Source organism: Chionomys nivalis, chromosome 1, assembly GCF_950005125.1.
Source record: "Chionomys nivalis chromosome 1, mChiNiv1.1, whole genome shotgun sequence".
NCBI classification, from domain to species: Eukaryota; Metazoa; Chordata; class Mammalia; order Rodentia; family Cricetidae; genus Chionomys; species Chionomys nivalis.
In genome coordinates this window covers 159,854,388-159,873,132 of record NC_080086.1, presented here as the reverse complement: position 1 = coordinate 159,873,132, position 18,745 = coordinate 159,854,388, and the positions used below count along the sequence as shown (strand labels likewise).

Sequence of the window (18,745 nt, the reverse complement as noted above, 5' to 3'; positions counted from 1 at the left end):
AAAGTTATTTGGATTATATCTCCTTTGGGATAACATGACCCACATTAAATGTAAAAGGGCTGCGTGATGAAGTCTTGTGTTGATAGCTATTACCAGACACATTGGAAAGAGGAACGCTTTAACATCAGCAGCTGAGAAAAATAAACCCTTTCATAAGCGCTGCCACTTTTATTCCCAGAATCTATGCATTCCAAATAAACACGTGAAATTTGAAAGTGAAATCAGTCAGGACACACAGTTCAGACTGCACCAGCATTCCCCACTCAAGACAGTTCTGTCACACTGCCCTGAAGATTCACCTTCCCACATCTTAGTTATTCCTACCACTGTATGGAAAGGGTTCTTTGCAAATTTTTCTGATGGTTTTCTTTGAGTACTGATCACACCCTCCTGCTTTAGTTAGGATCTATATGTATTACTGTTAGCTAGTTCTAGAAGTTCTTTAAGCATAAGAGTTTTGAATGATCATTAGAACCAAATAGTGTTAGGACATCAATATATATTTCAATTAATACTGATGGTAATATTGGCTTTATCCATTCCTAAAGTTATGCAGCATTGCTACTATTTAAAATAGGAAGCACTTATCCAGATATTATGTAGCTACTTCCATCAAATTAAATTATTTCCTCCTGGAATAGGTTCCCTCTTGACTTAAGAAGTAAATTAAGTTGACTAGGCTCAGGAAGAAAACAACTCACAAGTCTCAAAATGGTCCTGAAATTTAGAAGATACATAACACCCCTCTCCAGAGCTGTACAGTAGCAACCATTGCTACAGAGTAAGACTTATTGTCCAGCCACACTGCCTGCAAGTCAAGTAGGCAATCTCAGAAATGCAGCTCTTACTGTGTCCTCATACATCAAGGTAGGCTCTTCAGAGGTGAGGCTGCCCTTTAGTCATCTGCACTCTTTCAAGAAACCCTCCAAAATTCACTAGTCCAATAAGTTAGGCTTGGGTGGGTCTGTTTTGTTGGTCTGTCATCTGTGCCCTGTCTGGGCAAATGGATGTTTGGTTACATCTTCCAGAGAAATCCAACACAGGATAAATGCTATCTCAGTTTACTTTTAAGGGAACATAGACAATTTGTGTGACAGTGATAGCTATTGGTGCTATGTCCTACAGTATGCTTTATAAAATTTGGTTTTTGTTGTATTCCCAAATGTGAAACTTAATTAGTATTCTCTAATTTTTCAGATTTATAATCTCTAATATATGTTGATTATATCAAAATGTTTTCTAAAAGACCTAATTCACGCATATTTTTCAGCCTACTTCTCCATAAAGGCAATTTTCTTATTTATGTGAGTTTGAAAATATTAGAAACATTAATAAACAGATTGGTTTCAATTAAACTATGTCTCCTTGCTATACTGAACTCCATATGTTTATGTGTTTATGTTTCACAGTGACAGCGTGTTGAATCACAGATTTTCTAAATTTTTATACAGTACAAAAGATGTGATTTTGGTGCATATTTCCCAAACTTCCATTTGTTTGCCGATATGAAACTGAGTGTTTACCTTGACCCAACTCAAATGTTAAGTATCTTTCACTAAAATAACATTGGTTTGTTTGTTTCTTGTTTCTTTCTTGGGTTTTGTTTTTTTTTTTTTTGAAACATGATACCTCTCTGTAACAGCCTTCAGTATCCTAGAGTTAGAATAACGTTGGTTTGTTTGTTTCTTGTTTCTTTCTTGGATTTTTTTTTTTGAGACATGATGCCTCTGTGTAACAGCCTTCAGTATCCTAGAGCTCCATCTGTATACCAGGATGGTCATAAAATCACAGATATTCACCTTCTCTGATTTTCAAGGGCTTGGATTAATGGTGTGTGTCACCAATGTTGGGCTCTAGAATGATTCTTTGTGACTGGTTGTTTATTGGTGAGAATTCCTTATGGTGATCATAGAAGTTTTATTTATAACAGTTGCATATCTCCTGGATAAAAAAAAGATAAAAAAATTTATGGCGTGTCCTCTAGGCACAGGAATCTTTTGTATAAGAATTAATTGTTTGATTTCTCTAAAGGCAATGGGCTTTCTCATTATGGATACATTCTCATGATAAAAGTGTCTGTGACCTGCAAACGTGATGTGGGATTCCCTTCTCTATGCTATGAACATGTTTTATTACCAATGGTTAATAAAGAAGCTATTTTGGCCTATGGCAGGGCAGAATATAGCCATGCTTGAAGAGATATATGGAGAGAGTAGACAAAGTCAAAGCGACACCATGTAGTTGACAAAGAAGAATGACACCGAAAACTTACCAGTAGGCCACATCCTCATGGCAATACACAGATTAATAGAAATGGGTTAATTTAAGATGCAATAGCTAACTAGGAATACTTGTAAGCTATTAGTGAGTATTATAATTAATACAGTTTCTCTGTGGTTTTCTGGTCTGGGTGGCTGGGAAACAAACAAGCTGAGTCTGCTAACCAAACAGCATCCACCATCTGGGGTATGGATCCACTTAAGACCTAAAAAAATAAAAATAAAAGGCTTCTAGACCTACAAAAATAAGAGAAAATTGGAACTGGTTGGTAGTCACATTTTTTCAGATAGGTTCTGTTTCTGGAGGCGAGCAGAGGCATGGCTCCTTTGAGAGAAGACTTCTTGATTCAACTTTAACAGGCAAACTGTACAGCTTCTTTAAAGATTTCCTGGTTTATGCTGGCAGCACTAACTCTGGCTATTTTGGGAGGTCTTACATCTAAATGGGGTTTGTGAGCAGAGTGGTACTAGTTGCTTAATGATGAAACAGACCCACTGAGTCCCTGGAGCTGGGGTAATAAGCATGGCTTGCAGAGGCATTGAATACACCTCTCCCATGTTTGATAGGGCAAAACCAACTGGCGGGACTCTGGAGTTGGTGCTAGCCACGCCCACTTTTCATTTTTTTAAAAAAGGTGTTTCTGGTCAGAAAATGATTACAGATACACAATAAAAACAGATTCAGACAACAAATAAACCTCTGAATGGGTCACACAGAATGACAAGGATAGCCATTTGGGCAGGAAACTGCTCTTGCCTGGACTGCTTGATGCTATGTTGTATGGACTGGACATGTAGGACCCACAGAAAAATTACTGCTGAACTTTACAAAAGATGAGATGGTCTGTCGGGGTTCCTGCTTCACAGAAGAAACTGCCAGACATTCTGCAGGACACAGAAAAAAGCAACTGATGAATTTAGCCATTACAAGGCAGAATAGATATTCAAATTTCCTGCTTCAATGAAAAGTCTGCCCAATATTATGAACCTATAGGCTGAAAATGGATGCCCCAATGTTACAGAAGTATTTTGGGTGACTGTTGAGGCATCGAGATGACTCTGTCAATTCTAGAGTTTTGAAAGTTGTTTACAATGCACTTCCTGTTTACTTAGGTAATATTATATCCTTCTTCAGTCTTTGATGGAGTTGAAGAATAGATATAGTTATAGTTTTCCTTAGTTATAATAAAAGATAAAGTAGATATATATTTTAACTGTAATTCTTGCTTGATATTTGTTTTTATATGTAATTTTACCATGTTAAAGTTAAAACCTTTCTTTTTATTTAGACATAAAAAGGGAGATGATGTGGGATTCCCTCCATATGGTTTGAATATGTTTTATTATTACCATTGGTTAATAATGAAGCTGATTTGACCTATAGATGGACAGAATATTGCTATGGTGGAAGAGATATATAGAAAGAATAAGCGGAGCCAAAAAGATGCCACGTATCTGCTGAAGAAGAAGGGTACTAGAACCTTACCAGGAGGCCACAGCCTTGTGGCAATACACAGATTAATAGAAACAGGTTAATTAAGATGCAAGACCTATCTAGAAATACACATAAACTATAAGCCAACAGTACTGTAATTAATATAGTTTCTGTGTGATTATTCAGGTCTGGGAAACTGGGAAACTAATGAACTGTCTTCTTTTACAAAAAGGTGGAAAATATGTGAGGATCTCCCATTGGGTTTATGTTTTAACCCCAGAAGATCAGTATCACAATGCAATAAACCTACTGTGTTAGAAATTTACTATTGTATCAACTACAATTATTATTTTTCCAATACCCAATATCCTAAAAAAATAAATAAAAATGAAAATGCTTCTGGCAATGGGTGTCTCCATCTTCCTGGCAGAGATATAGCTAATAAAGACACCTTTTATAGACTCTGAACTTCCTAGGAAAGGACAGATTCAGAAGTAGATCACTAAGAACTTCCTAGTATATTTGTTGTTCATGCCTTAGAAGGTACTGCCTTAAATAAGATCCCCCAAAGTCTCTCTGGAATACTTCCCTTTGCCTTGAACTACCCAATCTTTCTTATGTCTTGCTAAGCAGCTCAAGGACAACACCCACATAGAGTGCAATATGCAATCAGTTGTGTTTTAGAGTCATTTTTTTTTCTTCAAGTGTGCTTCAGCCCAGGGCACCCAAATACCTGCCAAAGCAGGTTGACTTGAAGACTGGAAGCCAGCAGCTCCTCCAGCGGTCCGGTTTCCTGGCAGGCTTACCAGATTCCATGGAGACTGGGGACAATGCTATTCTGGAAATTATGAGATCAAATACTGAGAAGTACTTAGGGACTCTAAAGAGAGTTGTAGTCTCAGAGGCTCAGTCGTTTTGTTTCCTAATTGTATGCTGGGGTTAAGAACAGAAATAGAAAAACACAATTGCTTTGTTGCTTCTTTCAGCAGAGACAGGCACACAGGATATTTCATGGCATATGTGCCCCCTCAAGGGCTGCTAACTACACTGGACCCTGAGGGAATACCATCTTCTTTCCTGAGGACATGATTGCATTTCAGTCAGAGAGGTTTCTGCAGCTCCATAGAAGATCTGAGGAGACAGGATTTGTGCTAACTTCTAGCTGCTTCCTGTTAATGTTTGTGTTTAATGTTCAGATAAGAAGGTTGCCTGGGTTCACTCCCTAAATCCTGCCAGACTGGTTAAAGCTACTGGGATTTGGTTTGCTCTCTCTTTGTTATTACCGCTCTTTATTAATCAGGTTGATTTAACATTAAACTTTAAAACATGGAATTTTAAAAATATGTATCATTTTAATTATTTTCAGTCAATATAAGTTCACTTTGTATCAATAATGCTTCTATGAAGGTAGGGACAGCATCTGTTTTCATTTGTAAGGGAACTATTTCTTGGCAAGGTGTGGTATTAAAGAGGTTGTATTGGTCTAGAGTATGTTCCCTGCTTTCTAGAATCTAGTTTTGGAAATTTTCTTCAGAAAACCTGTTTCCGTGCTCCATCAATGTGCAAGTACATAAAGCATGAGCCGTTATATCTAAATATTCTTTATTGAAAATTGAAGATGTAACTGTAATACAAGCAGAAAATTTTGCTAATCAGATGTTCCTTTTTGTATAGTCACCTGTTCAAGTAAAGGGATTTATTCCCAAGGGCTGTAAACAACATGAAATGACAGCTGGAAGAGCTCTTCAGGAATCCTAACAGGTAAGGTGATAGATGGCCAGTCACCCACACATCCACATGGCGTGCAGACATCTCGAAACCTTGCTCTTCTTGTTTCCCTTGTTCCTGTCTCCTGAAGGTCATTTTATACCAACTTCCAAATGTTTCCTCATAGACATGGTGTCTACACTCCACATCTGTATTTTCCCTTCTTTTTTACCTTTTTTCCAGACAGGTATTTTATGAAAGCAACTGCATTTGAGCTTACTGGTTGTTCAAATCTTCCAGTCATACCTCTGGGAGATTACATCCAACAACTGTAATGATCTTTTCACTTCTAGGTCATTATTCTCATTAGTTATATGTACATTTTGCAATTGTTTCTTTTAGAACCCAATTCTGTCTCCCATGCCAATTCCTCAGTAAATACTTCTTAACATATCCTTTGCTACAAATAACTGTTAAACTAGGGACTAATCAAACTCCATGTCATCCCTATTAACCAAACTTTGTGTTATTCCTAACACTGATCATTGGTAAAGTCGCTAAGCTTCACTTTATATTGCCCGAGCAATGGAATTAGCAAATTTCTCACCAGAAACCACATTGTATTTCACAAGGCTTAGTGAAAAAATCATGGTCCAAAATCACAATCAAAAAGTTTTTTGTAAACTATTTATCCCTAATTAGTCCATTCAGATTTCTGTAAAGTAACTAGCCACAATATCAATGTGTCAATACTTTTTGAATTTCCTACTTACAGAGAATAATAATCCTTGATTCTGAGGTCATCTTTCTTTTTTCTGCTGTTCGTTTAAATAACAGATTACTTAATTTCAGGTTTATAGAATACAGATCTGGAATGTCCAGTGTCTATTCCTATAACTGCATTCAACTGAATACTGACTGCTGTACTTTCTAGGTGTAGAAAAAATACATAAAGTGAATTAATAATTTTTTCAATGACTCGGTTACCCAATTATCAAACTTAATTTCAGGTTTTATATATGGTATTCATTATCAATGGAAAGGATTGAATTAAAATAAAATGAGTAGGACAGGCAGAATGGACTTAGCAGGTAAAGGATCTTGCAGCTAAATCTATCAACCCAAGTTCATTTCCCTGGAACCCACATGATGAATGGAGAGAGTTGGCTTCTGGAGGTTGTCTTTTGACCTCTGCACATGGACATGATAAGGATAGATTAATAAAATGCAAACATTTTGTAAGTCTTAAAAAGAATAAGTTAAATGTCTTTCTGCCTTATTTTTGTTTTAGACTACTTTTGTTCTGGTAAAACCAAGAAGGGGAATGAAAACAGACAGTATATTTGGAAAACCCCAAATCATGAGCACCCTTCAAATCCCCAGGAGTTTATAAGAACACAGATCTGGACTAGTTCATTGTCTAGTCCTGTAACTCCATTCTACTGAATACTAACTGCCCTGCTTTGTATGTATAGAGAAGTAGAAAAATAAGTAGATTGCATTAATAACTCAGTTACCAAATTATCAAACATTGATTTGTGTTCATTTATCAAGACAATGATGCACATTTTACATGTATTTATATAGCAATAGAATATATGTTTTAGACAAATAAAAACATAGACATATATAATCTCATATAGAACTATAATTAGATTTTATTTCTCCTACCAACTTCCTCTACACTAGCACTGCAAGGGTATGCATGAGATAAACTTCAGCTTCTGCTCCTGAAGGCATCCAATTATTCTTGTCCATCAAAAACAGCCTCTATACTCCAGTTACAATTTAAATTTTGTAAATAACTATTAAAAAATTGGAAACAACAATCTGATTTCTACCAATGCAACCTGCAGTTTCTATTTTTCCTGACACTATTCTTCTCAAAGTTCCAGTACTCTTTTATATAGCAAGGTGGCACACACGAGACAGTGAAGATCTCTATTTCATGATACGTTTGTTGGTTTTGGATTGTTTGTTTGATTGGTTTTTGTTTTTTTCAAGACAGTTTCTCTGCATTACAGCTCTGTCCATCCTGGAACTCACTTTGTAGACCAGGCTGTTCCTGCCTCTGCCTCCTGATTGCTGGGATTAAAGGCCTGCGCCAGCATTGCATAGTCGGTTTGGTAGTTCTTAATCACATCAGTGCCAATGGTTCCAGGCCAGTAAGTCCTGACTTATTTCCCTTCTAAAAATTGAACAACAACAGAGAAACTTGAGCAGATGGACATACAATTTAACTGTTTGTTAAATAATATTTTATTAAGTAGTTTACTTGAATAAGTTTCTAAGAGTATATTTTAAAAGTATTCTACACCAAAAATACTGATGAAATTAAAAAATAAAACAGATGTTTTAATTTGATTGCATCTCATAGTACTCTCTATCTCTCCTTCATAGAGAAATGGAAGAAAATCAGACAATGGTCACAGAGTTCATCCTGCTTGGATTCTGTCTTGGTCCAAGAATTCATCTAGTCCTTTTTCTACTTTTCTCTCTCTTCTATATGGTCACCCTGTTGGGGAATGGGACCATCCTTGGAATAATTTGCCTGAACTCCAGACTCCACACTCCTATGTACTTCTTCCTTTCCCACCTGGCCATTGTTGATATGGCCTATGCCTGCAACACAGTGCCCCAGACACTGGTGAACCTCTTGGATGCGACAAAGCCCATCTCCTTTGTTGGATGCATAACACAGACCTTTCTCTTCTTGGCTTTTGCACACACAGAATGTCTCCTCCTTGTGGTGATGTCCTATGACCGGTACGTGGCCATCTGCCATCCCCTACACTACACTGTGATCATGAGCTGGAGAGTGTGTACTATCCTGGCTGCTGCTTCCTGGATATTAAGCTTCTTCCTGGCTCTGGTCCATTTAGTCCTCATGCTGAGACTGCCCTTCTGTGGACCCCATGAAATCAATCACTTCTTCTGTGAAATCCTGTCTGTCCTCAAGCTGGCCTGTGCTGACACAACACTAAATCAAGTCGTCATCTTTGCAGCCTGTGTATTCATACTGGTGGGGCCCCTGTGTTTTGTACTGGTCTCCTACACACGCATCCTATTGGCCATTCTGAAGATCCAGTCAGGGGAGGGCCGCAGAAAGGCCTTCTCCACCTGCTCCTCCCACCTCTGTGTGGTCGGGCTCTTCTTTGGAAGTGCCATCATCATGTACATGGCCCCCAAATCTCAGCACCCCGAGGAGCAACAGAAGATCCTTTTCCTGTTTTACAGTTTTTTCAATCCCATGCTGAACCCCCTCATCTACAGCCTGAGGAATGCTCAGGTCAAGGATGCTCTCAGGAGGACACTGTGCAAAGAAAGTCATACCCATTGGTGTGATGCTTGAACTACAAGCCTCAGTGGTTTCCTCTAATCTTGGTCCCCAATTATTTCCTAAATCCAGAAAAGCTCACTGTTGCCTTTTTATCTGTGTCTAGTAGTATAAGACCACACACTGTCTCTTAATTTGTAGGAAAAATACTACATTTGGTGCATTTATTGACTTTCTATGAAATGAGGTTTTATCAGATATAGTTATTTTTATTTTTAGTTGAATTTATTGAATATAAAATTAAACAATATTTTGTTTTCTGGATCTCCAAAATAGAACAAATTCTATCAGAATTCTAATTACATAGACTCACAAATTATACATGCCATAATATCCTGAAGAAAACAAGCTACATTCAATGCCAGTGATCCCAAAGTCCCATGTAGAACTCCTACAGTTATACTTACCATGTCCAAGAATTACTTAGTAGTTTTTTCAAAATCCACAGATACTGAAAGAGCTTTAACACTGTTTATAGATTTGGTCATCCTGGTTCATCAAAAATTAATAAAGGGGCAAGCATGAGCATTGTCTGAATAAGCTGAAAGTGGAAACCAGATTAAAAACAAGTAATTTGAGGACTCTATAAAATAATGACTTATGATTTATACATGTGCATAGACTCTCTCCATATGTATCTTCCCAGCATCTATCCAGCAGCATTTCTACAGTCAAGATGCATGTCACTGCACCCCTATAGAATTTCTTAGCCCTGGTAGTAAGCTTTACAGGGTAGAGCCAGAATCTGTCTGGCTCTGCAGCCTGGTAGTGGGCTGAGCTTTGCTGATTTGACCTAGTTAGCCAATGACTGGAGACTAGAGATCTGTCCCCAGAAATTTCGAATGTATTCTCAATGAGTCACCTCTATTCTCCTGTCTTGAAACAAAATAGACATTTGTGTCCAGAGTCTTTCCCTATGCCACCATGTTGGCAAATGGCTGATGTGTTAAAAAAAAAAAAAAAAAAAAAAAAAAAAAAGACGGCGTGCTCTTTATTCAATGGTTAATCAATACTTCCCCCACTCTTAATAAAGGTGTATAAATGAAGACACACAAGGTTAGTGTAAAACACTACACATTGATAGAACTTCACATGGATCATTTCATTTGGGCATCATAAAAATTCCACAAAGAAGGTTCTCTCATCATTTTTTTTCTTGGATGTGTGTATTCCATGTAGCAGCACAAATTGGACTCTGCCTTAGACAGTCTTACTGCCAGATCCTCTCTACTTAACCACAAATCTATCAGTACCAGTGCTGTCAGACATACAAGGCTAGATATCCAAAGATAGGATACTGTGAGTAAAGGTGGATTCTTCACAGATGAACAATTTTCATGATGAGCTTGCCTGAACTCCAAAGTCTAATGGGCTAGGGGTCAGGCATGAGGGGTTAATTGTTCTTCATAATAACACTGGTAGTCAAAGAATTATGACACTTTTAGAGAAACACAGAAGACAAAGTTGAAAATATAGATGTTTCTCATTAAGCATGGAGATTTATCCAGCCAAAGCATGGCAATACTTAGACATCTTCCTCTGAATTAGTCACATTCCATTTTAGATTTGTTCATTCTTTGAAAACTTTCTTTTTTTAAATTTTCTTTCCAATTTCTTTTTTAGGAGAAAATCTTTTTAATTTTTTTTATTTTTTTATTAAAAATTTCTGCCTCCTCCCCGCCTCCCATTTCCCTCCCCCCCCCCCCCCCCCGTCCAGTCCAAAAAGCAGTCTGGATACCCTGCCCTGTGGGCAGTCCAAGGTCCTCCCCTCTCCATCCAGGTCAAGGAAGGTGATCATCCAAACAGGCTAGGCTCCCACAAAGCCAATTCATGCAGTAGGATCAAAACCCAGTGCCATTGTTTTTGGCTTCTCATCAGCCCTCATTGTCTGCAATGTTCAGAGAGTCCGGTTTTATCCCATGCTTTTTCAGTCCCAGTCCAGCTGGCCTTGGTGAACTCCCAATAGATCAGCCCCACTGTCTCAGTTGGTGGGTGCACCCCTCACAGTCCTGACTTCCTTGCTCATGTCCTCCCTCCTTCTGCTCCTCATTTGAACCTTATAAGCAAATGGAAAATAGATGTGGGAGGATTCAGTATACACTGTCTCTTGATACCCTGTTGCTGACCTATAAAACTTCACTTGTTCTTTGATAGGGACTACACTCCAATATTTTTTTTTTTTATTACACAACGTTTTGTGCCTTCAGATTACCTGGAGCAATGATAAAAATATAGATTCTGATTTGGTAGATCTGAATAGAATGGGCAGATATTTGAATTTTTAATCATCTCTCTCATCCTGCTAATGAGCTGACTGACAGACCACAACTTGATTATTTATACTGTAGACTCTTCATACTTGACTTATTATTATTATTAGAAAATGAAGGAGAAAAATGAGAGTTTGCATGCATTCTCACAGGGCCTCACAGCTGTGCTGTATCATCAGACCACAAGGAAGCCTTGTTTTCTTGCTTCTCAATGAATTTTCATTACAACAACTCTTGTTTAATTTAAAATTTTCTTTTGCTTTATGTGGTTGTTTCTTTTTCATGAAGGAGTTGTTTGTTTTGCTTTGTGTGTCCTCTCTGTGCATTAGCATTGCACCCAAAGAACACTGATGAGTGTAATCTGTTTGGTCCTTACAGAACAGTCTAAGAGCTAGATGTTGAGGTCCTATCAAATAATGGGAAAAATCAAGATTTTTTTTCTACTTTTATCTTAATATGTTCAATACTTCACACTGACACATGGGGAGTTGAGAAATTAAGCATTTTTTTCTCCAGTGAACACCCAAAGGATGGTGTCTAACTTAACTCTGACACTATCTATTGAGAGTGTCTGGTTGTATGTCTTAAATGCTCAGTCCCATGAGATGTCTCCACTTCATGGGACAATTCTAAATCCCCATTGGGATACTTATGTTGCATACTGAACAATTATAATTCAGGACTCTAATCTTATATCTACACAGATGTTGGCAGAGACCACTTTTTTTTTTTTTGGCTGCCCATACTCACAATAATTGCATAGAAACTGCATTAATTAAAGCACTGTTTGGCCAATCACTTAGGTGTATTGCTAGCTAGCTCTTATATCTTAAATTAACCCATCTCTATTAATCTATGTATCATCACGTGGTTGTGGCCTACCAGTAAGGTTCCATCTGGCGTCTGTCTCCTCCATTGGCTACATGGTGTCTCCTTGACTCTGCCTACTCTCTTCTCCTCTATCTGCTTGGAATTCTTGCCTTGCCCTATTCTGCACTGCAATAGGCCCAAAGAAGATTCTTTATTAACCAATAATAACCAATGGTATTCACAGCATACAAAGGAGAATCCCACATCACACAGTCGTATGGTGTTGCCCACACTTCTGTTTGTACGTGACCTCTGGTAAGGGTAAGAAGACCAGGCTAAGCTCCTCATGCCAACAACTATGTCCATATTCAGGACTAATGGAAGAGGCTATCTCTGCCCTATGCCTCAGTTAAAGCAACACTAACAGTTGAGGCAAATAAAGCTTATCACAAGTACTACCTCATTTATTCTAGTTCTATTCATTTCAAATAAATACCTGAGATTTGAAATCAAATTCACTCAGGCTACACAGTTCAGAATTGTACCACCACTATCCACCCAGAACACCTCTCTCAGGCTATTCTGAAGAAATACCCTAAACATCCTAGGTGTTCCTCCACAGTGGGGAGATGCCTTTTTACAAATCTTCCTGGTAGAGAGAAAGAACATGAAGTAGCATGGGTATAGGTGAGGAGAGGTCTGAGAGGAACTGAGAGAGGGAAAAAATATTATCAAAGTCTATTGCATGAAATCTTTAAAAAATATTTCAAAATAATCTCTTCAATGATAATTTAGTTTGAGCAGTGGTCACATCCTCCCACTTTATGTTTTTATATTATAGGTTATTATTTTATATTATAGGTTTTATGCGTATTGTTACTCTCAATTAAATACTATGGTTACTTTGTAGATGTACTTTATATATAAACATTTGAAATATCCACTGAAAGCAAATAAGCAGTGTTATTACATTATATATATGTGTGTATATATATATCATATATATATATATATTACTTAAGTTAATGCTGGCTGCATTGTCGATTTTGTACATTCAAATATTTATATACCACCTTTCCTCTCTTTCAACAGTAAATACTATCAAGATACAGTTACTTTCTCAGAGTTGAAATGTTCCCTCCTAGAGGGAGGCTCAGAAAGTAAATGAAACTGAAAAGACTCAGAAAATACAAAAAAACGCACAAGTCTCAGGAAGTTCCTGACACTTAGGAGATTCACAAGACCTTAGCTAAGATTTTCTGGGTAGTAATGATTGCTGTGGTTACATCTCCATTACCCAAGCTCCCAGTAAGTTGTCCAGAGAGTTTAGAGAAACAACATGAGTTTTCACACATGCTGAGGTGGGCTTTTGGAGATGTAGTTGCATCTGTATAACCTCTGCTCCTGTGAGTAACTCTCACGTTTATTCATGTAAAAAACTGCAATCCCATTGATTCTCTTCCATAGACTTAGAGGCAATCATTTGTTTGGTCTGTCATCAGTGCCCTCTCTGGATAAAGCTACATTGCTCATGTCTCCTCAGGAAAAGTCACACAGAACAATAGCACCTGGCTAGGGGCCAACAGTTCAAAGCAAGTTGGGCAGGAGGCGTTGTCTGTTTTCTGCAGTGAGTGTGTGATGTGCAACTGTTTACTTGTGTCCTGGAAAACAAGTCGTTGAAGTTGCGCATTTTCTGAAACTCTGTTTAGAATTATGAAATTTTTAATCTATCTTGCTTTGCTTTGAACATTTTGGGGTTTTTTTTGGCTAAAATAACTTCTTATAACTGATGTGCATCCATAGTGAGGATTTTTTTCCTTTTTTCTTTTATTGAAAATAGTTTCTTTCATATACTATATTCTGATTACAGTTTCCTCTCTCTCTGTTCCTCCCAGTTCTGCTCCATTTCCCCTCCCATCTGGATCCACCCCTTTCTGTCTTTTATTAGAAAACAAACAGGTTTTTAAGGAATAATAATAAAATATATTATAATAAGATAAAGCAAAAACTAATGCATCAGAATAGGAAAAAACAAACAAACAGAAGATAATGCACATGAAACAAAAAAGTCACAAAGGACCAGTCATTTGAACACTAGAGAATCCTGTAAAAATACACAACTGGAAGTCATAATATATATGCAAAGGACCTGGAGGATGAGAGAGAGAGAGAGAGAGAGAGAGAGAGAGAGAGAGAGAGAGAGAGAGAGAGAGAGAGAGAGAGATTAAAAAATAAAAAAGACAAAATTAAAAATAAAAAAGAATGAAAGAAAAGACCCTGACATGACATTATAAGACAAGGAACCTCCAAATATGCCATTGGGTTTGTCTTCTATTGACCATCTACTGCTGGCATGTGGTCTACTCTTAGGAATAGTTTGCTTCCCCAGTGAAACTTCCTTGGAAAAGACTAAACTTTCAATTGCATGTATTGATCAATTGGAGATAGCTTCTGGGTTAGGGACTGGGACATGTGTCCACATCTCCTTTCAGTTCTAGGGCCCCAACTACTGCAGACCCATGCAGGACCTGTGCATGCTTCCATAGTCTCTGTGAGTTCATATGTGCATCTTTCCTTTGTGTTTAGAGGCCCTTATTTCCTTAATGTCCTCCACTCCCTTTGGTTCTTGTACTCTTTCCATCTCCTCTTCTGCAGGATTCCCTGATTCCTGCGGGGAATTGATAGATCCAACTTAGAACTGAGCATTTCAAGATCTCTCACTCTGAATAATGTCTGACTGGGGGTCTCTGTATTTATTACCATCTGCTGCAGGAGAAACTTCTCTGATGATAGCTGAGCAAGGCACTGATCTACATATACAGCATAATGTCATCAGAAGTCATTTTATTACTAAATTTCCTTAGAAGAACAGAAGTATTTTATTCTACCCTAAGTCCCTCGGCTATCTAGTCTTGGGTTTTTAGTCAGCATCAAGTATGGGTTCCATCTTGTAGAGCAATCCTTAAGTCATATCATGTATTGGTTGGTTACTCCCACAAGCTGTCACCATTGCACTAGAATATCTGCAGGCAAAAACACTGTAGATTGAAGGGTTTGTGTTTATATTTCTCCTTTGGTGGCATGAAGAATACCTTCCTATACCAAAGACACTGGAACATAGGGATGAAGGTTCTATGTGGGCAACAGCTCTTCTCTGTAGTGAGAGGCTGCGTGTTTGTTCCCGGCTGCCACCACAACCAGGTCAGTCCCAAAATAACCACACAGAAACTATATTATTTACAATACTGTTTGGCCAATAGCTTAAGTGTATTTCTGGATAACTCATACATTAAATTAACCCATCTCCATTATCTGTGTATCACCTTGTGGCTGTGGCTTACCAGGTAAAGTTCCAGCATCTGTCTCGGGTAGAACTACATGGCTTCTCACTGACTCCACCCTCTTTCTCCCAGTATTCAGTTTAGTTTTCCCTGCCTAGTTCTCTTATGGTCTACTATAGGCTCAAAGCAGTTCTTTATTCATCAATGGTAATCACAGCATACAGAGGAAAAGCCCACATCACCTCTTACTTCTACTACAGACCAGGGGATCCAGATTCCATCCAGGAGAGGCTGAGCTTCAGAGTGGATTCCAAGAGTTCACTTCCTAGCTCTACTTTTTGATAAGTTCATCAGAACCATCTAGAAGCGAAGACAATGCAATGGGAATTATGAGATAAATCAATGCTAATATTCAGGGACTCTGATTCTTGTTGTACTCTTTTACTGTCTGTGATTCTTAATTACATGTCCTGTTGAGGATGAGAAAAATAGAAAGAGATCATTTCTTTGTCTCTGTCAACTAGGCTGAGCCCTCAGAGAATAAACTCTCCTTTCCTAAACATTATGATGCATTTCAAGCAACCTCAGATATGTCTTCTACAGTTCCAAAGAAATTTTGCAGAAACAAGACTCTGTGCCAGCCTCTAGCTGCTTCCCCTTCTCATATCCTTGTATGTTAATGTGTGAGTCAGTAAGGCTGTATAAACTTAGTACACCACAAATTCCTCCAAGACAACTTGAAACATCTTGTCCTTGCCTAGCTCGCCTTGCTTTTGCAATTCTTTATTTCTGCATCATGATGAGAAATGAATTATTTCTATGAATGCTAAATACACATGCTCATTCACATTCTATGCAAATAGTAATTTCAATATCATGAGTTTGGATGAAATATGTGAAATAATTTCCCTACTTAACAAAAATAATAGTAGTATATGTTACAGAGTAATGTTCCATTTCACTGAAATTAGCACATCCTGGTTGTAGTATGAAGGTTCCATTTGATTCCTGTCTTTACTGTCAAAATACATGCTACGATTATGAAGATTTGTTTCTTATACTGAACTATAAAGCCAAATGTACATTAAGTTTATGTCATTACTTATCTGTCATTTAACTGTAAGGACATACCCAGGTACCTAGCAGGCAATCAGTAAGTAAACATGCATTGTATATATTCTGGAGCCTAGAGGATAAATTGTGAGGTGTGGATAGGAAGAGTAAGAGGGGAGCAAGGTGTCAGTGATTTAACAAAGTGAGAGAAGAATGATATACCCAGTAACTATTTAAATCTTCTGATTAGTAAATTTTATACTGAATATTTAAATTTCTATTAGACTCTTCTCTTGGCTCTGAAGCACAAGATTTTTACATTTTTATAACACTAGAATCCTCTGCCTGTCATACTTTGCATTTCTACAATGCTGGGTACATACAAGTCATGAACCAGCAGATTAACTAGGATTCAAATATTAGTGAATTGATGGCCCTGCAATCCTGTCCTTTAATATGGTTCTTCCTGATCCATAGTAGTCTCTGTACCTAAAAAAGTCATTTGCCTTATCAATCCTCACCCTGTAAGATAACTTGCCAAAATCTCTGTCTCATCAAAGAGAAAAGCAATTACTTTTTCCTTGGTAGGTACAAGTAGGCAGCTTTCACTTGAGATGAATAACTGAGTAAAAACATTTTATGAATGTCTCTTTCCCCATGTCCACTAGTATAGAAAAAAATAGATAGCTTACCAAATTCAAGATTTACTTTTTGAAATATGATATATACCAAGTTTTGTTATATTGTTTATATATTTTTAAAAAAATGCCTTACTTCTGATAATTTCCTTTAGAACTTTAGAGTAGGCCCAAGGCAGTGAGTGACTTCCACAGGAGCAGGCTTGAGCCAGAAAATTCCTCCAGAGCATGCCCAAGGCAATGACCTCAGGTGTAACAGGCCCCAAGGCAGTGACCTCCACAGGACCAGGTGCCAAGGGATCAGGACAGAGCCAGAGACCTCTGCAGGAGCAGGCACAAGCCATGGACTTCTGCAAGAACAGGCCCAAGCCAGGAACATCTGTGAGAATAGGCCTGAACCAGTGACCTCTACTGGAGCAGACCTGAGCCAGCAACCTCAGCCAGAGCAGGCCTGAAGCAGTGACCTCCACAGGAACAGGTAAAAGGGAGCAACTGCCTAGGGAGCAGGCCTGAACCAGAAACCTCTGTGGAACCAGGCACGAGTCAGGGACTTCTGAGGGAGAAGACCCAAGCTAGAGACATCTGTGGGATTGGGCCCAAACCAGGGAAGATCTGTATGACAAGAACTTTAAATCTTTGAGGACAGAAATTAAAGAAGATGCGAGAAAATGGAGAGATCCCGCATGCTCTTGAATAGGTAGAATCAACATATTAAAAATGGCAATCATATGAAAAGCAATCTATATATTCAATGCAATGTCCATCAAAATCCCAGTAAAATTCTTTGTAGACCTCAAAAGAACACTACTCAACTTCATATGAAAAAAAAAAAACAGGATAGCCAAAGCAATTCTGCACAATAAAGGAACTTCTGGAGACATCACAATCCCAGACTTCAAACTCTACTACAGAGCCTCAATAGTGAAAATAGCCTGGTATTGGCGTTAAAACAGACAAGAGGACCGATGGAAGCAAATCAAAGATCCAGATATCAATCTACACACTTACTGTCACCTGATTTTTGACAAAGAAGCAAAAAATATAAATGGGAAAAAAAAGAAAGCATATTCAGCAAATGGTGCTAGCATAGCTGGATATCAATATATAGAAGAATGAAAATAGATCCATATCAATCACCAATGTACAAAACTCAATTCCAAATGTATCAAAGACCTCAACATAAAACCAACCACACTGAACCTCAGACAAGAGAAAGTGGAAAGTACATTTGAACTCATTGGCACATGAGACCACTTTCTAAACATAACCCCAGTAGCACAGTCACTGAGAGAAACAATTAATAAATGGAATATCCTGAAACTGAGAAGCTTCTGTAAAGCAAAGGATATGGTCAACAAGAAAAAACGGCAGCTAAAGAATGGGAAAAATCTTCACTAGCTCCATATTAGACAGAAGGCTGGTCTCCAAAATATACAAAGAACTCAAGAAATTGGTCATCAAAAGAACAAATAATTCAATTTTTAAAAATGGGGTAATGACCTAAACAGAGAACTCTCAACAGTTGAATCTAAAATGACTGAAAGACACTTAAGAAAATGTTCAATGTCCTTAGCCTTCGGAGAAATGCAAATCAAAACAACTCTGAGATTCTGTCTTACACCTGTAAGAATAGCCAAGATCAAAAACACTGATAATAACTTAAGCTGGAGGGGACGTGGGGTAAAAGGAACACTTCTTTATTGTTGGTGGGAGTACAAACTGGTACAGCCTCTTTTGATTTCAGTATGGTGATTTCTCAGAAAATTAGGAAACAACCTTCCTCAAGAACCAGAAATATCACTTTTGGGCATATACCAAAAGGATACTCAATAGTACAACAAGGACATGTGCTCAACTATGTTCATAGCAGCATTGTTTGTCATAGTCAGAACTTGGAAACACCCTAAATGCCCCTCGACCAAAGAATGAATAAGG

The 18,745-nt window shown here is 37.9% G+C and overlaps 1 protein-coding gene across 1 annotated transcript; it reads left to right on the top strand.

Annotated features, from left to right (window-relative positions):
* The first annotated feature begins 7,825 nt into the window (after positions 1–7,825).
* On the top strand, positions 7,826–8,773 carry LOC130887543 (olfactory receptor 2A1/2A42-like). Its single transcript, XM_057790072.1, has one exon. The coding sequence runs from the start codon at positions 7,826–7,828 to the stop codon at positions 8,771–8,773; it is 948 nt and encodes a 315-aa protein (XP_057646055.1).
* The last annotated feature ends 9,972 nt before the right edge of the window (positions 8,774–18,745 follow it).

Coding starts and splice junctions, on each gene's coding strand:
- LOC130887543 (XM_057790072.1), top strand. CDS start 7,826: ATGGAAGAAAATCAGACAATGGTCACAGAGTTCATCCTGCTTGGATTC.